This window comes from Pongo pygmaeus, chromosome 13, assembly GCF_028885625.2.
Source record: "Pongo pygmaeus isolate AG05252 chromosome 13, NHGRI_mPonPyg2-v2.0_pri, whole genome shotgun sequence".
Taxonomy (NCBI): domain Eukaryota; kingdom Metazoa; phylum Chordata; class Mammalia; order Primates; family Hominidae; genus Pongo; species Pongo pygmaeus.
In genome coordinates this window covers 18,036,362-18,053,843 of record NC_072386.2, presented here as the reverse complement: position 1 = coordinate 18,053,843, position 17,482 = coordinate 18,036,362, and the positions used below count along the sequence as shown (strand labels likewise).

The 17,482-nt window shown below is 38.9% G+C and overlaps 1 protein-coding gene across 1 annotated transcript in view; it reads right to left on the bottom strand.

Moving 5' to 3' along the window:
• The window catches only part of LOC129044594 (contactin-associated protein-like 3), a 237,117-nt gene that overhangs the window by 48,649 nt on the left and 170,986 nt on the right, over positions 1–17,482 (bottom strand). Inside the window, 1 exon segment of the mRNA XM_054502601.2 lies at positions 14,248–14,448. Coding sequence (XP_054358576.1) covers positions 14,248–14,448 — 201 coding nt within the window.

Below are 17,482 nucleotides of genomic sequence, written 5' to 3'. Positions count from 1 at the left end.
ATAGTACTCTCTGTCGGTACTTATTAATTTTTGGAGGTATTTGTTTTTATTGCATTGGATGTCCTGACTCTTTATTTGGAGGTTAAGGAATGACATTGATAGGCTTTTCTCATCTCTGAGGTTAGAGATTTCTCATGCGAAGAAACAAAGTGCCCTGGGTCAACTACAGCTCTGACGAGTGCGCCTCCTTCTCAGCACTGACAATGATTAAATGACAGAGCCAGACACTAACTCAGATCTACAGAACTGCATATTAGGACAAGGGATGCTGCCAGGGGTTGGGAGTGAAGATTGGGGCGGTGGACTGACTGCACATCACAGTAAAGTTAGGATAATTTAAAAAGCAGGTGTCAGGCCACCTATCTTAAAAAAGGAAGGGGGTCAGGGGCCACAAGTTGCAGTCATCACAGATTAGGGCATGAGGAAAATGAAACTGGATTAACTCAACCAGTTTTTTAAACATGCTTGATCATTTGGTGCTGTTTTTCAAATTTCAATAGGTTGTTACCATTGGAATATGAATTGAGATCTGGAACTTAGCTTCTACCTTACTGCTTATTACAACTCAATTATAACTCATTCATAGATAAGATCTCTGCATTCATTACCACCACCGCTATCCATCACCTGCCCGTCTGCCAAAAAAAAAAAAAAAAAGGCAATCTGGGAAAATTTAAAGAGGAATTAGTACCAGGAATCCTTTAAAAATGTGCTAAAAGCTTGTCACTACAACGTAAAAGACATTTTTAAAAATTAATATACTCTTCTCGGAATGCCACTTTAAAAGTTACCGACTTCACCATTAAACTGTCACAGATTAAAGAGCAAAACACTCATTATATCCTAATGTACAAGTGTAAATTTATATCTAAATCTCCCATATTCCCCATAAAGTAGTAAAAATGTATTTTTTTAGAAGCAGTAACAAAAAGATGTAAGTGGGTGAACTTCTAGACTGATAAAAGATCTTGTAGACTTGTCTATCCCTGCTATTTCCACCAAGTATAATGATAGATTCTGGAAATAATACAGAAGACAACCGAAGAGAATTCCGAAAGGTAGAAAGAGGAAGGTTAGGACCCCAGGACTGGAAGATACAATAACATAATTTTTTAAAAAAACTCTGAATGGGCTCAAGAATAGAGTGAAAAGACAGAGGACAGAATCACTGAATTTGAGGACCCATCAATAGGCTTTATCTAACCTGACCAAAAAAGAGAAAACAGACTGAATATAAAAAGAACTGAGCCATAGGGTCCTATCAGACAATATCATCAGAATCTCAAAAAGAGAGAAGAAAGTGTGCTGAAAGAGTACTGAAAAAATACTGGCTGTAAACATCCCACATGTGGTGAAAGATATAAACCCACAGATGTAGGAAGTTAAGTAAGTCCAAAAAAGGATAAACCCAAAAATATCGACACCAAGATCTATCATAATTGAACTTTTTGGAAACAAAACAAAACAGAAATCTTGAAAGCAGCCTGAGAGAATAACACATTACCTGCCTGTAAAAGAACCCTAATTTGAATGACAGTAGACTACTCATCTGAAATTACAGAACCAGAAGGAATGGCATTTTTTTTTTCAGGGCTCATAGGAAAGAATTGTCAACTATAAATTATATATCCAGAGAAACTATCCTTCAAGAATAAAATGGAAATAAAACCTTTTTAGGCCGGGCGCAGTGGCTCATGCCTGTAATCCCAGCACTTTGGGAGGCCGAGGTGGGTGGATCACGAGGTTAGGAGATCGAGACCATCCTGGCTAACACGGTGAAACCCCGTCTCTACTAAAAATACGAAAAATAGACGAGCGTAGTGGCGGGAGCCTGTAGTCCCAGCTACTCAGGAGGCTGAGGCAGGAGAATGGCGTGAACCCGGGAGGCAGAGCTTGCAGTGAGCCGAGATTGTGCCACTGCACTCCAGCCTGGGCAACAGAGCGAGACTCCATCTCCAAAACAACAATAAAAAACCTTTTTAACACAAAAGAAAACTAAAATAATCTGTCGCTAGCAGACATTCCCTAAAGAATGGCTAAAGGAGGTTTTTCAAAAAGAAAGGAAATTATAACGAAGGATTCTTGGAACATCAGGAAAAAAATGAAAAGAGAAGAAATATGGATAAATATAATAGACTATCCTTATCATTATTTTTTGAAATGACATATGATAATTGACACAAAAATCGTAATACCATATGATACTCAAGACAATGATATTTAGAAGTGGGGAAGATAAAGGACCCAAATAGACATAAGGATTCCATATTTCATTATGAGTGAAGATATTTAAGTTGACTGTGGAAAGTCACATATGTACACTATAATACCAAGCAACGAGTAAGAAAATTATAAAAATTACCTTAAATGTAAATGGTTAAAATATAACAAGTTAAGACGTTGGCAGAATCAACTGAAAAAAAAATAACACAACTAGAAATTTATAAGAAACTCACTTCAAAATAAACATAGGCAGGTTAAAAGTAAAAGGATGGAAAAAATACACTCTGCAAAATTAAATTTGAAACAAAGCAGAATGGCTATCTCATAAAATAGACTTCAGAACAAAAATACTAGAACAGGGACATGACATAATGATTTTTAAAAAAATCACCAGGAAGACATAAATGCATATGCAAGAAACAATACACCCTTAAAAAAATGAGGCAAAAATTGAGACTTCTGGTTTCCAATCTGATACGACGTTAAGAGTCTGGAAGTCATCACTCCCATTCTCACAACAAGAAAAAAGCTGAACTAACTAAAAATAAACAGTTCTTCTTACACAGTTAAAGTCATAGGGCAAACATTACTCCTAAAGCTGCAGAGACAAGAGAAAACAGCATCACAGCTAATGGAGCCAAAGCAGATGGTGGAGTCTGGTAAAAGCACTTACAATGTAATTGACTGGTGGATACTGAGCAAGGACAAACTACAGAGATTAAAAACTCCTAGAGTGGGGGATACGCCTTAGAGGGTCAACACACCTTCAAGAGTTTTATCTCCAGGAAGAGCCCCATCAAGTTCTCAGAATAAAGATAGGAGAAAAATGCTCTTATGTCTCCAGCAGGGGGAGGGAAGGAGAAAACACTTTTGAAATAAGGGCAGAACATTATGTTCTCCTTAACAACATTCTAACCCCCCAAAAAGCTAGTTTACTAGAGCCTAAACCACCTAGGGGAATGGAAATACCCAGCACCAGCCCCCTCTACCCTTCTTTTCTTACCCAAGGGAAGGGGAAGGAAGCTGAGAAGCACTCTGAAGGTCACAGTCCAGGAAGACAGGTTCTCTAAAGGACTGACCTAATCCTAAAACTACAGGATGCTTCTGGCCAGGCGCGGTGGCTCACGCCTGTAATCCTAGCACTTAGGGAGGCCGAGGTGGGCAGCTCATGAGGTCAGGAGATCGAGACCATCCTGGCTAACACCGTGAAACCCCATCTCTACTAAAAATATAAAAAATTGGGCCGGGCGAGGTGGCTCAAGCCTGTAATCCCAGCATTTTGGGAGGCTGAGGCGGGCGGATCACGAGGTCAGGAGATCCAGACCATCCTGGCTAAACATGGTGAAACCCCGTCTCTACTAAAAACACAAAAAAATTAGCCGGGCGTGGTGGCGGGTGCCTGTAGCTACTCGGGAGGCTGAGGCGGGAGAATGGCGTGGACCCGGGAGGCGGAGCTTGCAGTGAGCCGAGATGGCGCCACTGCACTCCAGCCTGGGCTACAGAGCGACACTCTTTCAAAAAAATTAAAATAAAATAAAAACATCAAAAAAAAGGGTATAGGATGCTTCTCCTCTCCCCGCACCTTACCATCACATCAGTAAGTTACCTGTATAGTAACAGGAGATTAAAAATGAAAGAGCCGTCAATTTTAGACCCTATTTAAGACAGAGTCTCTGGGGAAACTCAAAACGGAAGAAAGAAAAATAAAAGAACCTTAGAGGAAACTGTGGCCTCTGACACCACAGTTATGCAAAGAGCAAATTCAGCCTAACTACTAACCAGATAAACATAAAACCTTACATTAAAGGCTTCCTTACTTCAGTTCCTTTACCAATACAACATGTCTGGCTTTCAACAGAAAATTGCAAGGTATGCTAAAGCCAAACAATACAGTCTGATGAGACAAATCAAGCAAACATGCAGATATGACAGATTTGGAAATATCACATAAGGAATTTGAAATAATAATCAATATGCTAAGGGCTCTATTTTGAAAAAGTGGGCAACATGCAAGAAGAGATAGGTACTATAAACAAAGATATGAAATCTCAAAGAATCAGAAGGAAATACAGAGATTAAAAGTAAAAATTGTAGAGTGTCTTTGATGGGCTCATCAAAGTCTGGGAAGACTGGGAAGTGGTGAGGAAAGAATCAGTGAGTTTGAAGATATGCCAATGAAAATTTTCCATTAAACACAAAGAGAAAAAGAATGAAAAATGAAACATAATATCCAAACAGTTGGACAATAATTTGAGATGGAGTCTCTCTCTGACGCCCAGGCTGGAGTGCAGTGGCGCAATCTCGGCTCACTGCAAGCTCCACCTCCTGGGTTCATGCCATTCTCCTGCCTCAGCCTCCTGAGCAGCTGGGACTACAGGCGCCCGCCACCACACCCGGCTAATTTTTTGTATTTTTAGTAGAGACGGGGTTTCCCCGTGTTAGCCAGGATGGTCTGGATCTCCTGACCTCGTGATCCGCCCTCCTCGGCCTCCCAAAGTGCTGGGATTACAGGCGTAAGCCACCGTGCCCGGCCCTGTTGGACAATTTCAAACAGTGTAACCTATGTAACCCATAATGGGAATACCAGAAGTAGAAGGAAGAGACTGAGAACCAGAAGAAATATTTAAAATAATGACAGTTGAGAATGTTTCAAAATTAATGACAGACATGAAACCATAGGTTCAGGAATCTCAGCAAACACCAAGCAGGTTAAATACAAAAAAATCCACACCTAGGCATCTCATATTCAAAATGCAAAAAATCGAAGACTTTCTTAAAATTAAAATAAAATCTTTTAAAAATAAAATCTCGAAATAAACCAGAGTAAAATAAAACACCTTACCTACACAGGAGCAAGAATGAGAATTATGCCAGATTTCTCTTAAGAAACCATGCAAGCAAGAAGAAAGTGAAGTGAAATATTTAAACTGTTGAGAGAAAACACACACTAATATAGAATTCTATATCCAGTAAAATTATCCTAAATAGTAAAGTAGAAATAAAGACTTAGATAAACAGAATTGAGGAAATCTTTCTCCAGTAGACCTACCTTGCAAGCCATGTTAATAGAAGTTCCTCAGAGAAAAGAAAAACAATATAGGTCAAAAACACAGAAATACATAAAGAAAGGTAGGAGCATTAGAGAAGAAAAAATTTAAAATAAAATCTAGTGTCTTCTTCTTAATTGATGTAATAGCTAACAGTTCTAAATAATACTAACAATGTATTGGGTGATTATGGCTATGAATAAGTAAAATGAATGATAATAATGTAATACAAAATAAGACAGAAGGATTGGAAATGCTGTGTTATAAAGTACCAGCACCATTAATGAAGTGGAATAGTGTTATTTGAAAGTAGATTGTTATAATGTATATTTCATACTCAAAGGTTACCACTAAAACAATTACAAAGAAATGTAATTAATATTATAGAAGTGAGGATATGGAATCATATAAAATGCTCAATTAAAACAAAAAATGAGAAAGGAATTCAGGAAAAAAAGAAGAAACATGGGAAACAAATAAAAAAGAGTTACAATATGGCAAATATTAATCCAAGTATCAATAATCACTTTAAACATAAACAGTCTAAATATACCAATTCAGAAAGCAATGGCAACAAAAGCCAAAAGTGACAAATCGGATCTAATTAAACTAAAGAGCTTCTGCACAGCAAAAGAAACTACCATCAGAGTGAACAGGCAACCTATAGAATGGGAGAAAATTTTTGCAATCTACCCATCTGACAAAGGGCTAATATCCAGAATCTACAATGAACTCAAACAAATTTACAAGAAAAAAATCAACCTCATCAAAAAGTGGGTGAAGTATATGAACAGCCACTTCTCAAAAGACGACACTGATGCAGCCAACAGACACATGAAAAAATGCTCATCATCACTGGCCATCAGAGAAATGCAAATCAAAACTACAATGAGATACCATCTCACACCAGTTAGAATGGTGATCATTAAAAAGTCAGGAAACAACAGGTGCTGGAGAGGATGTGGAGAAATAGGAACACTTTTACACTGTTGGTGGGACTGTAAACTAGTTCAACCATTGTGGAAGACAGTGTTGTGATTCCTCATGGATCTAGAACTAGAAATACCATTTGACCCAGCCATCCCATTACGGGGTATATACCCAAAGGATTATAAATCATGCTGCTATAAAGACACATGCACATGTATGTTTATTGAGGCAGTATTCACAATAGTAAAGACTTGGAACCAACCCAAATGTCCATCAATGACAGACTGGATTAAGAAAATGTGGCATATACACCATGGAATACTATGCAGCCATGAAAAAGGATGAGTTCATGTCCTTTGTAGGGCCATGGATGAAGCTGAAAACCATCATTCTGAGCAAACTATCTCAAGGACAAAAAACCAAACACCACATGTTCTCACTCATAGGTGGGAATGGAACAATGAGAACACTTGGACACAGGAAGGGGAACATCACACACCGGGGCCTGTCATGGGGTGGGGGGAGAGGGGAGGAATAGCATTAGGAGATATACCTAATGTAAGTGATGAGTTAATGGGTGCAGCACACCAACATGGCACATGGATACATATGTAACAAACCTGCACATTGTGCACATGTACCGTAGAAGTTAAAGTATGATAATAATAAAATAAAAGACTGAGACTGTCAGAGTGAACAACAACAAAACCCATGATCCACCTACATGTTGTCTACTGAAATCCTCTTTAAATATAAAATAGCAGGTAGATTTGAAGAGCTAGAGAAAGATATACCATGCTAACACCAACCAAAAAGAAAGCCGGAGTATCTAAATTAATTTTAGACAAAGCCAACTGCAGAGCAAGGAAAATTATCAGAGATGAAAAAGGGCATTACACAATAATAAAGGGGTCAATATAACAGGAAGATATAATAATGCTTAATGTGTATATACCTAGCAACAGAAGAGTCAAAATATATTAGGGGGAAACTGATAGAACTGCAAGGACAGAGAGACACATCCATTACTACCACTGGAGAATTCAACACCCCTCTATGAGTAAGTGACAGACTCAGCAGGAAGAAAATCATTAAGGATAGATTTGAACTGAACAGCACCATCAATCAACTGGATCTAACTGAATAGAATTCAATTAGCGTTATAGAACATTTTATCTAGACACTGCAGAATACACATTCTTCTCAAATACAAATGCACAATTCATTAAGTTAAACCACATTCTAGGCCACAGAACACTTTACCAAATTTCAAAGAACAGAAATCACAAAAGGCATGTTCTTGAATCAGAATGGAATTAAACTAATAATACCAGAAAGAGAACTGAAATATCCTCAAATACCAAAAAGTTTAAAAACACATTTCTAAATAATAAAACACGGTGAAAGAGAAAGTCTCAAAAGAAACAAATTTTTTTAACTAAGCCAGTAATTAATAACCTTCCCAAACAGAAGGTACCAAGCCCAGATGATTCACTGGTGAATTCTATCAACATTGGAGAAATAAATGATACCAATTTTCCACAATCTGTTGCAGAAAATAGAAGCAAAGTGACTATTTCTTAACTCATTCCATGGGCCAGCATTACCCTAATATCCAAACCAGCAAAACCTTACAAAAAAGTAAACTGCAAACAAATATCTCTCTTGAACAGGGATGAAGCAATCCTTAAAAAATATTAGCAAATTGAACCCAACAATGTTTAAAAATAAACACCACAACCAAGTGGGATTTACTCTAGATATGCCTTTAACCTTTGAAAGTTAATTAATATAATCCATCAGATCAACAAGCTAAAGAATAAAAATCATATGCTTTCAGTACATTCTGCTCAATTTTTACGTAAACTTAAAATTGCTAAAAAATATAAAGCCTATTAATATAAGAAAACTGATGGAGCAGAATGGAAAAATAAACAGATCCACAATTATAGTACAGATTTCAAAATGTCTCTCTTAGCAACTGATAGAACTACTGGACAAGAAGTCAGCAAGGATATAGAAGATCTGAACAACATATTCAACCAACAGGATCTCATTGAAATACATACAGAATACTCCACTTAAGAATAGCAGAATATACATTTTTTTTTCAAATGCCCATGAAACATTTACAAGACAGACCATATCCCGGGGAGCAAAACAAACCTCAACATATTTAAAAGAACTAAAATCACACAAAGTATATTCTCTATGCATAATGGAATCAAACTGGAAATCAATACCAGAAAGACAAAAAGAAAATCTCTAAACACTTAGAAATTTTTAAAAATACACTTCTAAATAAGCTATAGGTCAAAGAATATGCTTCAAAGAAATTTATTAAAATACTTAAATGAAAATGAAACTACATGAAAAACTAAATGAAAATGAGAATGCAACATATCAAAATATGTGAAATGTAGGTAAAACTGTGTTGATAGGGAAAACGCAGCACTAAATGCCTACATTAGGAAAGAAGAAAGCCCTAAAGCCAATAATGTAAGTTCTTACCTCTAGAAACTAGAAAAAAAAAATTAACTCATACAAGCTGAAGGAAGGAGATAACAAAGAGAAGAGCAGATTTCAATAAAATTTGAAACAAAAATAATAGAGAAAATCATGAAACGAAAATCTAGTTCTAAAAAACAGTAAGATTGAAAAACTTCTATCAAGACTGACAGAGACAAAAAAAGATGAGACAAACTACGAATATGAGAAATTTAAGTGGATATCACTACAGATGCTGGAGACATCAAACGAATAATAAGAAAATACTATAAATAATTCTACACAAATCAACTTGACAATTCAGATTAATGGACAAATTTCTCAAAAAGTACAAACTACCACAATTCACCTAACATGAAATAGGTAATTTAAGTAATTGTAACTATTACGAAAATTGAATTCATAATTTAAAATTACTGAAAAAAAAAATATCTTGGCCCAGATGGTTTTACTGGAGAATTCTTTTTTGTTTTGTTTTGTTTTTGTTTTTGTTTTTTGAGATGAAATCTCGTTCTGTTGCCCAGGCTGGAGTGCAGTGGTGTGATCTTGGCTCACTGCAACCTCTGCCTCCCAAGTTCAAGCGATTCTCCTGCCTCAGCCTCCTGAGTAGCTGGGATTATAGGCGTGCGCCACCATGCCCAACTAATTTTTGCATTTTTAGTGGAGACGGGGTTTCACCATGTTGACCAGGCAGGTCTCGAACTCCTGACCTCAAGTGATCCATCTGCCTCAGCCTCCCAAAGTGCTGGGATCACAGGCGTAAGCCACCCTGCCGGGCCTTACTGGAGAATTCTACCAGATGTTTAAAGAAAAATTAAAGTCAATTTTACATAATGTCTTCCAGAAAACAGGAGACTAGAGAATGCTACCAAATTCATTTTATGTAGGCAGTATTGTCCTGATACTGAAACCAGATAAAGACAATATGAAAAAAGAAAACTACATACCAATATCTCTTATGAATTTGAATGCAAAAATATTCAATAAAATATTAATAAACCAAACACATTAGAAATGTATTTTTTAAATTATACATTATGGCCAAATGGGAGTTGCTCTAGTTATGCAAAGCTGATTCAACATATCAACAGACAAAAGAAGAAATATAATATTTTAATACCAATTGACACAGAAAAGACATTTGACAAAAATCCAATGTCCTTTCAAAATAAAAACTGTCAGCCAACCAGGAATAAAAGGGAACTACCTCAACATAACATAGGAAACAAGAATGAATGCTTTTCCCCTAAGACAGGAAACAAGGCAAGGATGTCTGCCCGCACCACTCTAGTTCAACCCAGTATTGAAAGTCTAGCTACTGCAATAAAGCAAGAAAAATAAATTAACTCCCTACAGATTGACGAGGAAGAAATAAAGCTGACTCTACTTGCAGATGGCATGATTTTCCATATAGAAAATCCCAAGGAATCTAAAAAAAAATTAAGTTCAAAAAAGAGCTTATAAGATTAGTATGAAACAATCATATCTCATATTCTAACAAGGAACATATGTAAACAAAAATTTAAAGCACAACAGCACTTACATCAATGAAGAAACTAACTAAATGCCTAAGCATACTTATAAAACATATAATCTCTGGATGCTAAAAATTACAAAATGCTGAGGCAAGAAATCAAAGATCCAAATAAATGGAAAGATATCTCATGTTCATGGATTGGAAGACTCAAAACAGTAAAACACCAATTTTCTCTTTATTGAGCTATTATGTTTAATGTCATTCCCATAAAAATTCTAGCAAGATGTTTGTAGACATAAACAAATTTATTACAAAATTTATACAGAATGAGGCAAGCTACAGACTTACTTAAACAATCTTGAAAAAGAAGAATAAAGCAGAAGGAATAACTCAACCCTGCTATACAGCTACATGTTCAAGACAGTGTGATATTGGTGGAGGCATACAAATTAATGAAACAGATAAAGAATGCAGAAACAGACCCACCACACAAGTAAGTTCAACCAATTTTTAACACTATTTAAAATGCAATTCAATGCAGGAAGGATAGCCTTTTCAACAAATGGTTCTGGAGCAACTGAACATTCATAGTCAGAGAAAGTGAGAGAGAATCAACTCTCACATCTTATATAAAATGTGTCCCAAAATAGGGCATGAAATTAAAAGTAAAAGGTAAAACTATAAAACTTTTAGGAAAAAAATTCAAAAATCTTTGGAATTGGAATTTAGGGTTAGGTAAAGAATTTTTAGAATTGACACGATGTGTACAATCCATAAAAGGAAAATATGATAAACTGAATCTCATCAAAATTAAAACTTTTGCTCTAAAAAATTCCAGTTAAGAGTCGATGAATAGGCAAGCAACAGAGTGGGAAAAAATATTTGCAAATCACATATCCAACAAAGGGCTAGTATCTAGAATATATAAAGAACTGAAAATTCAACAGTAACAAAACAAATCCAAACAATCCAATTAGAAAATGAACAACAACAAAAACACATTCACAGACATCTATCTCACTGAAAATGATACACAGATGGCAAATAAGCATATAAAACATGCTCAATATTATTAGACATCAGGGAGACACAAATTAAAACCACAATAAAGATATTACTACACACTTATCAGAATAGCTAAAATAAAAAATGGTCGCAACACCAAATGCTGATGAGCATGTGGAGGAAATGAAATCCTCATACACTGTTGGTGGGAATGGTACAACCCTTCTAGAAAACAATTTGGCAGCTTTTTATAAAACTAAATATGCAACTACCACATGACCCACCAATTGCACTTTGGGGCATTAATTCCAGAGAAATGAAAACTGATGTTCACACAAAACCTGTACACAATGTTCATAAAAGCTTTATTCATAATTGCCCCAAACTGTAAACAAACAACCCAGATGCCCTTCAATGAGTGAATAAACTCTGGTATATCCATCCACCGATTACTAATCAGCAATGAAAAGGAACAAATTACTGATATACACAACTATGCAAATGAATCTAGAGAGGATTACACAGACTGAAAATAAATCACAAAGAGTACATACTATATAATTTCATTTACATAACATTCTTGAAATTTAAAAAAACCCATAGAAATGGAGAACATATTAGTGGTTATTAACGAGCAATAGGAGGAATTCTTTTTTTTTTTTTGAGACGGAACGGAGTCTTGCTCTGTCGCCCAGGCTGGAGTGCAGTGGTGCCATCTCGGCTCACTGCAAGCTCCACCTCCCGGGTTCACGCCATTCTCCTGCCTCAGCCTCCCAAGTAGCTGGGACTACAGGCACCCGCCACCATGCCCGGCTTTTTTGTATTTTTAGTAGAGACGGGGTTTCATCATGTTAGCCAGGATGGTCTGATTTCCTGACCTCGTGATCCGCCCACCTCGGCCTCCCGAAGTGTTGGGATTACAGGCATGAGCAGCCGCGCCCAGCCAATAGGAGGAATTCTTGTGCTGATGGAAATACTGTGTATCTTGACTGTATGGATGTCAAGATTCCGGCTGTGATACTGCACTATACTTCTACAAGATGTCACCTTGGGGTGGGGGGAGCTGCTTAATAGCTACTCGGGTTCTCTCTGTTACTTCTCACAAGTGTATGTAAATCTACAATTATCTCCAATTTTTTTTTAAATTATCGTTTCAAAAGAGGGGAAATTATCACTGATGGGAGTAGAATATTCCATTTCTTGTGTTATTTTAGCCCCTAGCCCAGTAGTTTCCAAAAGATCACCTGGGGATTTTTTTTTTAAACAATTCCAAAGCCGAGGCTACACTTCATTCAACAGCAATGAACTAACAAATAATTAAGTTTTGTAATGTCAACTTTAAAAAACTGGAGAACTGGGAAGGAGAGTTTCTTACTTACTGAACTTATGTAAGCTATCTCATTTATAAAAGAAACCCCATGAGATCAGTACTACAGGGTCCATTTCATCAAAGAGGAAACAGAGTCTGAGAAAAAAGAATGGCCTAAATTTACACAGCTGCTAAGTGACAGACTTAGCATTTGAACTTCAAACTTTGAATGCAACCAGACCTTTGCTCTTTCTACTAGACCAAATTGGCTGGCAGGCATCCAGAGGAGAGAGGGATCACCCTGGGAAGGGACCCAGATGCGGACTGCACCAGTCTAGCACAGTGGGTAAGATTTAAGAGTGTGAGGGCCTGGCGCGGTGGCTCACGCCTGTAATCCCAACACTTTGGGAGGCTGAGGCGGGCGGATCACCTGAGGTCAGGAGTTCAAGAACAGCCTGACCAACACGGTGAAACCCCGCCTCTACTAAAAATACAAAAATTAGCCGGGCGTGGCGGCACCCGCCCATATTCTCAGCTATTCGGGAGGCTGAGACAGGAGAATCGCTTGAATCCGGGAGGGGAGGGGGTTGCAGTGAGCAAAGATCGTGCCACTGCACTCCAGCCTGGGTGACAGAGAGGCCAATCCAGGCAGAGGAAACGGTCTGGCATATTCCAGGGGCTGATTGGCCAAACGGATTAGGGAAGGCAATGCAGGTATGGGTTAGTGGATCAGCGCAAACCACCTTCAGATGACAGTCATACACCACTTTCCAACTTAAAGATTTTGTATTGAAAATTTAAGAGTGAAATTTGAGTGGCTTTATTATGCTACCAACATATACTGTTTTTGTTTTTTTAAGACAGGGTGTTGCTCTGCTGCCCAAGCTGGAGGCAGTGAAGCAATCACAGCTCACTGCAGCCTGGACTTCCTGGGCTCCAGTGATCCTCCCGCCTATATACTATTTGGGATTGCTAAATTTAAAAAAATGAAAGGCAAATTTCAGTATTTAACTATAATTAGCAATAAAGTGATTTCAAGAAACTATATGGAAACTGTTGGGGAGCAGCGGTGAGTCTTGCAGGGGACTGTGGGGATTCCGGAAAGGAGGGAGAAGTTGGTCTTTGACTTAGGAGAAGACGGTTTTGATGCAGGCAGAGTTTCCAAAACATTACTTCCATATATGAAGATTAAGGTACACATTTCTCAAGATATAATTTCAAAAAAATGAGACACCCACTGACAAAAGGTTTTAATAACCCTAGTCATTATTTCATCCCAGACCACAGTCAAAGTGGCGGGGCTGAGGAAGGGCATAGTCAGTTAATCTAAAGGGAGGAAACAAACGTTCCAGGTAGATTTAGAGGAAGACTTTGAGAAGAGTAAGGAGGTTACCGGTTCCCACTGGTCTTCATGAAGAACTCTGTTAGACCCAGCCTGCCCTACAGCCATTATCTCCTCAGTGTGAACGGAAAGCTAAGGCATAAGCTATTAGCAAAACTTCCCTTGATTAAGAAAGGACAAGTCACTAGTCCTGCATATGAACGCGCTGAACGTCTCTCAACGGTCAGGAAGGCGCTCTTGAATGCTCTTTGGTCCAATCAAGAGCGGGAAGAGGAGAGAGCGGTCAGGCCTTTGAACTAAGAGCCACGGGAGGGACCCTGGCCTTTTCTCCCTGAAAGGCATCTCGCAGCCCAAGGGCCGCGCCCCGACCCGGTGAGCCCCTGTAGCCTCCAGCGGCGGCGCTTACCTCGTGAGTCCGGGCGCCGCCCCGTCCCGCAGCGCAGAGCCAGCCGCTGCTCGCAGCGCTCCGCCAGGCTCACCGCGGCCCGCAGCTGCCCCGCGCCCGCTGCGTATGCGAAGGACGCAGCCGAGCGCGGGTGCCCGCTGGGGGCACCTCGGACGGTCACCGCGTCGGGGCCACCGTGCCGCACCACAGTCCACGCGGCGTCTGCTGAGCAGAAACGGGCAGAGGAGAGGCATCACTGGGCGGCAGAGGCCAGCAGCAAGAGGCAAAGCAGACGCGTCTTTCATGTGAATTAACGTTTAATTGAAATCTACATGACTGCATGTTTGCCCCGATTTGAGGAGTTGGACCTGTATAAGAATGTACTGAGCCAGAACTCAGCCTCTAAGAGAAAGCATATTGGGAGAACTGATGACCAAACTTTTGTGACGTCATGCCTAAAAATGTATCATGTAAGCAATGACTTTTGAGTTGTTAAAACCATTTTTTTATATCAACACAAGCATGGGGCCGAACTGTTACTGCCTGGACCTTTATCTTTTTAAACTCATCTGCATTTTCCTCATCTGTATGTGCCTCTATTTCTTTCATTATCGAATAAATTTATAAAAGATATATATTGGGACGAGGTGACGCACATACTCACGGGTATAATAGGAAGCAGCGCTATTAAAATAAAGTGGTTTAATTATGTCAGCTTCTCCATCAGTGACCAAGCCCAGAGGAATCGGAGGCCTTGAGCTTCTAACAGCACTTTCCAGGTGGTGAACCTGGGCATCTGACTGCCCGCTGACATAATTTCTGATGTATCTCTGCCACTTGATTACTTATATTGTTTTGATGAAATAAAAACAAAATGACTCCACAATCTCACAAGGGAAGAAGTGCATCTTGAGTTCTTCAGTGTTCCCAACAATGGACCTCCCACCAGACTTGAAGTCACTTTAATCCTACTATGTTGGTGCTGTCTGGTCCTTTTTAACCTCTAATAAGATGTATTTAGAATAATGGACATTTTACATAAAAATTTTCCAAACGAAGAAACATTCGTATGGGGATTTTTTAAGAACTACGAAACAAAACAATGTGATACATTTTACCTTGAGAAATCACCCTCCCAGCCCTTCACATCTCAGGATTTTTAATGGCTTGGCTGCTAACTGTGTGTAAGAGAAATTTCACAGCCTTACTGTTACTTACGCACGCCTAACAACAGAGATTAGAGGAAAGAAGGAAAAGAAAACCAGCCATGCTACTGAAATATCTCTTTAGTCACAGAACCCATGGAGAGCAAAGGTGTGATATCCACAAATGAGCCACAAGTACAGAAAAAAATCTGCAAATTTAAATAACGAATGCAATTTTAAATTAAATTATCACTCCACTCACTGTACTCACCAAAGGAGGCTCTAAGTGTGCCTATGGTAATTTCAGTTCCATGGGTTCTTCCTTTAATATTGCTCTATTTTTATATTTTAGATTTTTAATTTAATTTATTTATTTATTTTTGACATAGAGTCTCGCTCTGTCGCCCAGGCTGGAGTGCAGTGGTGCTATCTCAGCTCACTGCAGCCTCTGCCTCCTGGGTTCAAGCAGTTCTCCTGTCTCAGCCTCCCAAGTAGCTGGGACTACAGGCACACACCACCACACCTGGCTAATTTTTGTATTTTTTTAGTAGAGACGGGGGTTTCACCATGTTGGCCAGGCTGGTCTTGAACTCCCAACCTCAGGTGATCCACCCGCCTTGGCCTCCCAAAGTGCTGGGATTACAGGTGTGAACCACCACGCCTGGCCTCACGTTAGAATTTTTACAACCTGGTGTTACTCTGTGCACATCACCTACTCTCACCTTCAGAGTTTTCCTATCAACTGAATCAAATATAGAAAAACCTATGGACCACTAAGTTGGGCATTGAAGATGGCCAACCACACGCCATTTGTGGCCATGTGTTCATGATCTGTTGTACAATGGGAGAGAAATGATGGTCCGGAGTAGTTCACATAGGCTGATGGGCAGTATGATAGATTTGCAGTCACCCACGGTCAAGATGTAATCATAGAAATGCCCTCAGTACTGAGAAGGGAACTGTTGAGAATACCTCTGTAAAACTTTTTCTGAAGAGTAGAATAGTAACCAGGGACGTTATAGGATATGCATTTGTGTTTATAAAATTCCAGTTGACTCACTTCTTCTTATAGTATCAGTAGTAAAAGACCCAAAGAAGGACATAGACCACTGTGGTTTCCCTAATTGCTCACAATTTATTTCAATTGATTATAACCATATTGGAACTGGAAAGGATCTTAAAGAGCATCTAATATAACCCTTATATTTTTCTTTTTCTTTTTTATTAGAGATAGGGTCTCCCTCTGTTGCCCAGCTTGGAGTGCAGTGGCACCTTCATAGTTTACTGCAGCCTCGACCTCCTGGGCTCAAGTGAATTGGACCTGAGTAGATTAATTATAACAGTGGCTAAATGTGGAAAGGGGTTCAGAGGTGTGGTTGAGTCAGAACACACTGGAGGCTGTCTCATTGGCCCAGAAGGAGGGTAACTGTAACACACTCATCTCTGTTCCACTCCTGTTGCTCAAATAAATATCCAACTTTGAAAATTAAGCTAATTTAATTTAATGATTTTGATTGGAATTAACAGTACAGATGTTCCTCAATTTATGATGAAGTTGCATCCGGATGAACTTATTATAAATTAAAAATGCATTTTAATACATGTGACCTACTGAACCTAGCTCAACCTGGCCTAACTTAAATGTGCTCAGAACACTTAAATCAGCCTACAGTTGGGCAAAATCATCTAACACAATGCCTATTTTATAATAAAAGTGTTGAATATCTCATGTCATTTATTAACTACTGTACTGAGAGTAAAACAAAATAATAATAATTGTTGTGGCCAGGCGTGGTGGCTCACGCCTGTAATCCCAGCACTTTGGGAGGCTGAGGCAGGCAGATTACGAGGTCAGGAGATCGAGACCATCCTGGCTAACATGGTAAAACCCTATCTCTACTAAAAATACAAAAAATTAGCCAGGCGTGGTGGCACGTGCCTGTAGTCCCAGCTACCAGGGAGGCCGAGGCAGAAGAATCGCTTGAACCCGGGAGGTGGAGGTTGCAGTGAGCCGAGATCGTGCCACTGTACTCCATCCTGGGTGACAGAGCAAGCCTCTGTCTCAAAATAATAATAATAATAAAATAATAGTTGTATGGGTACTTGAAATA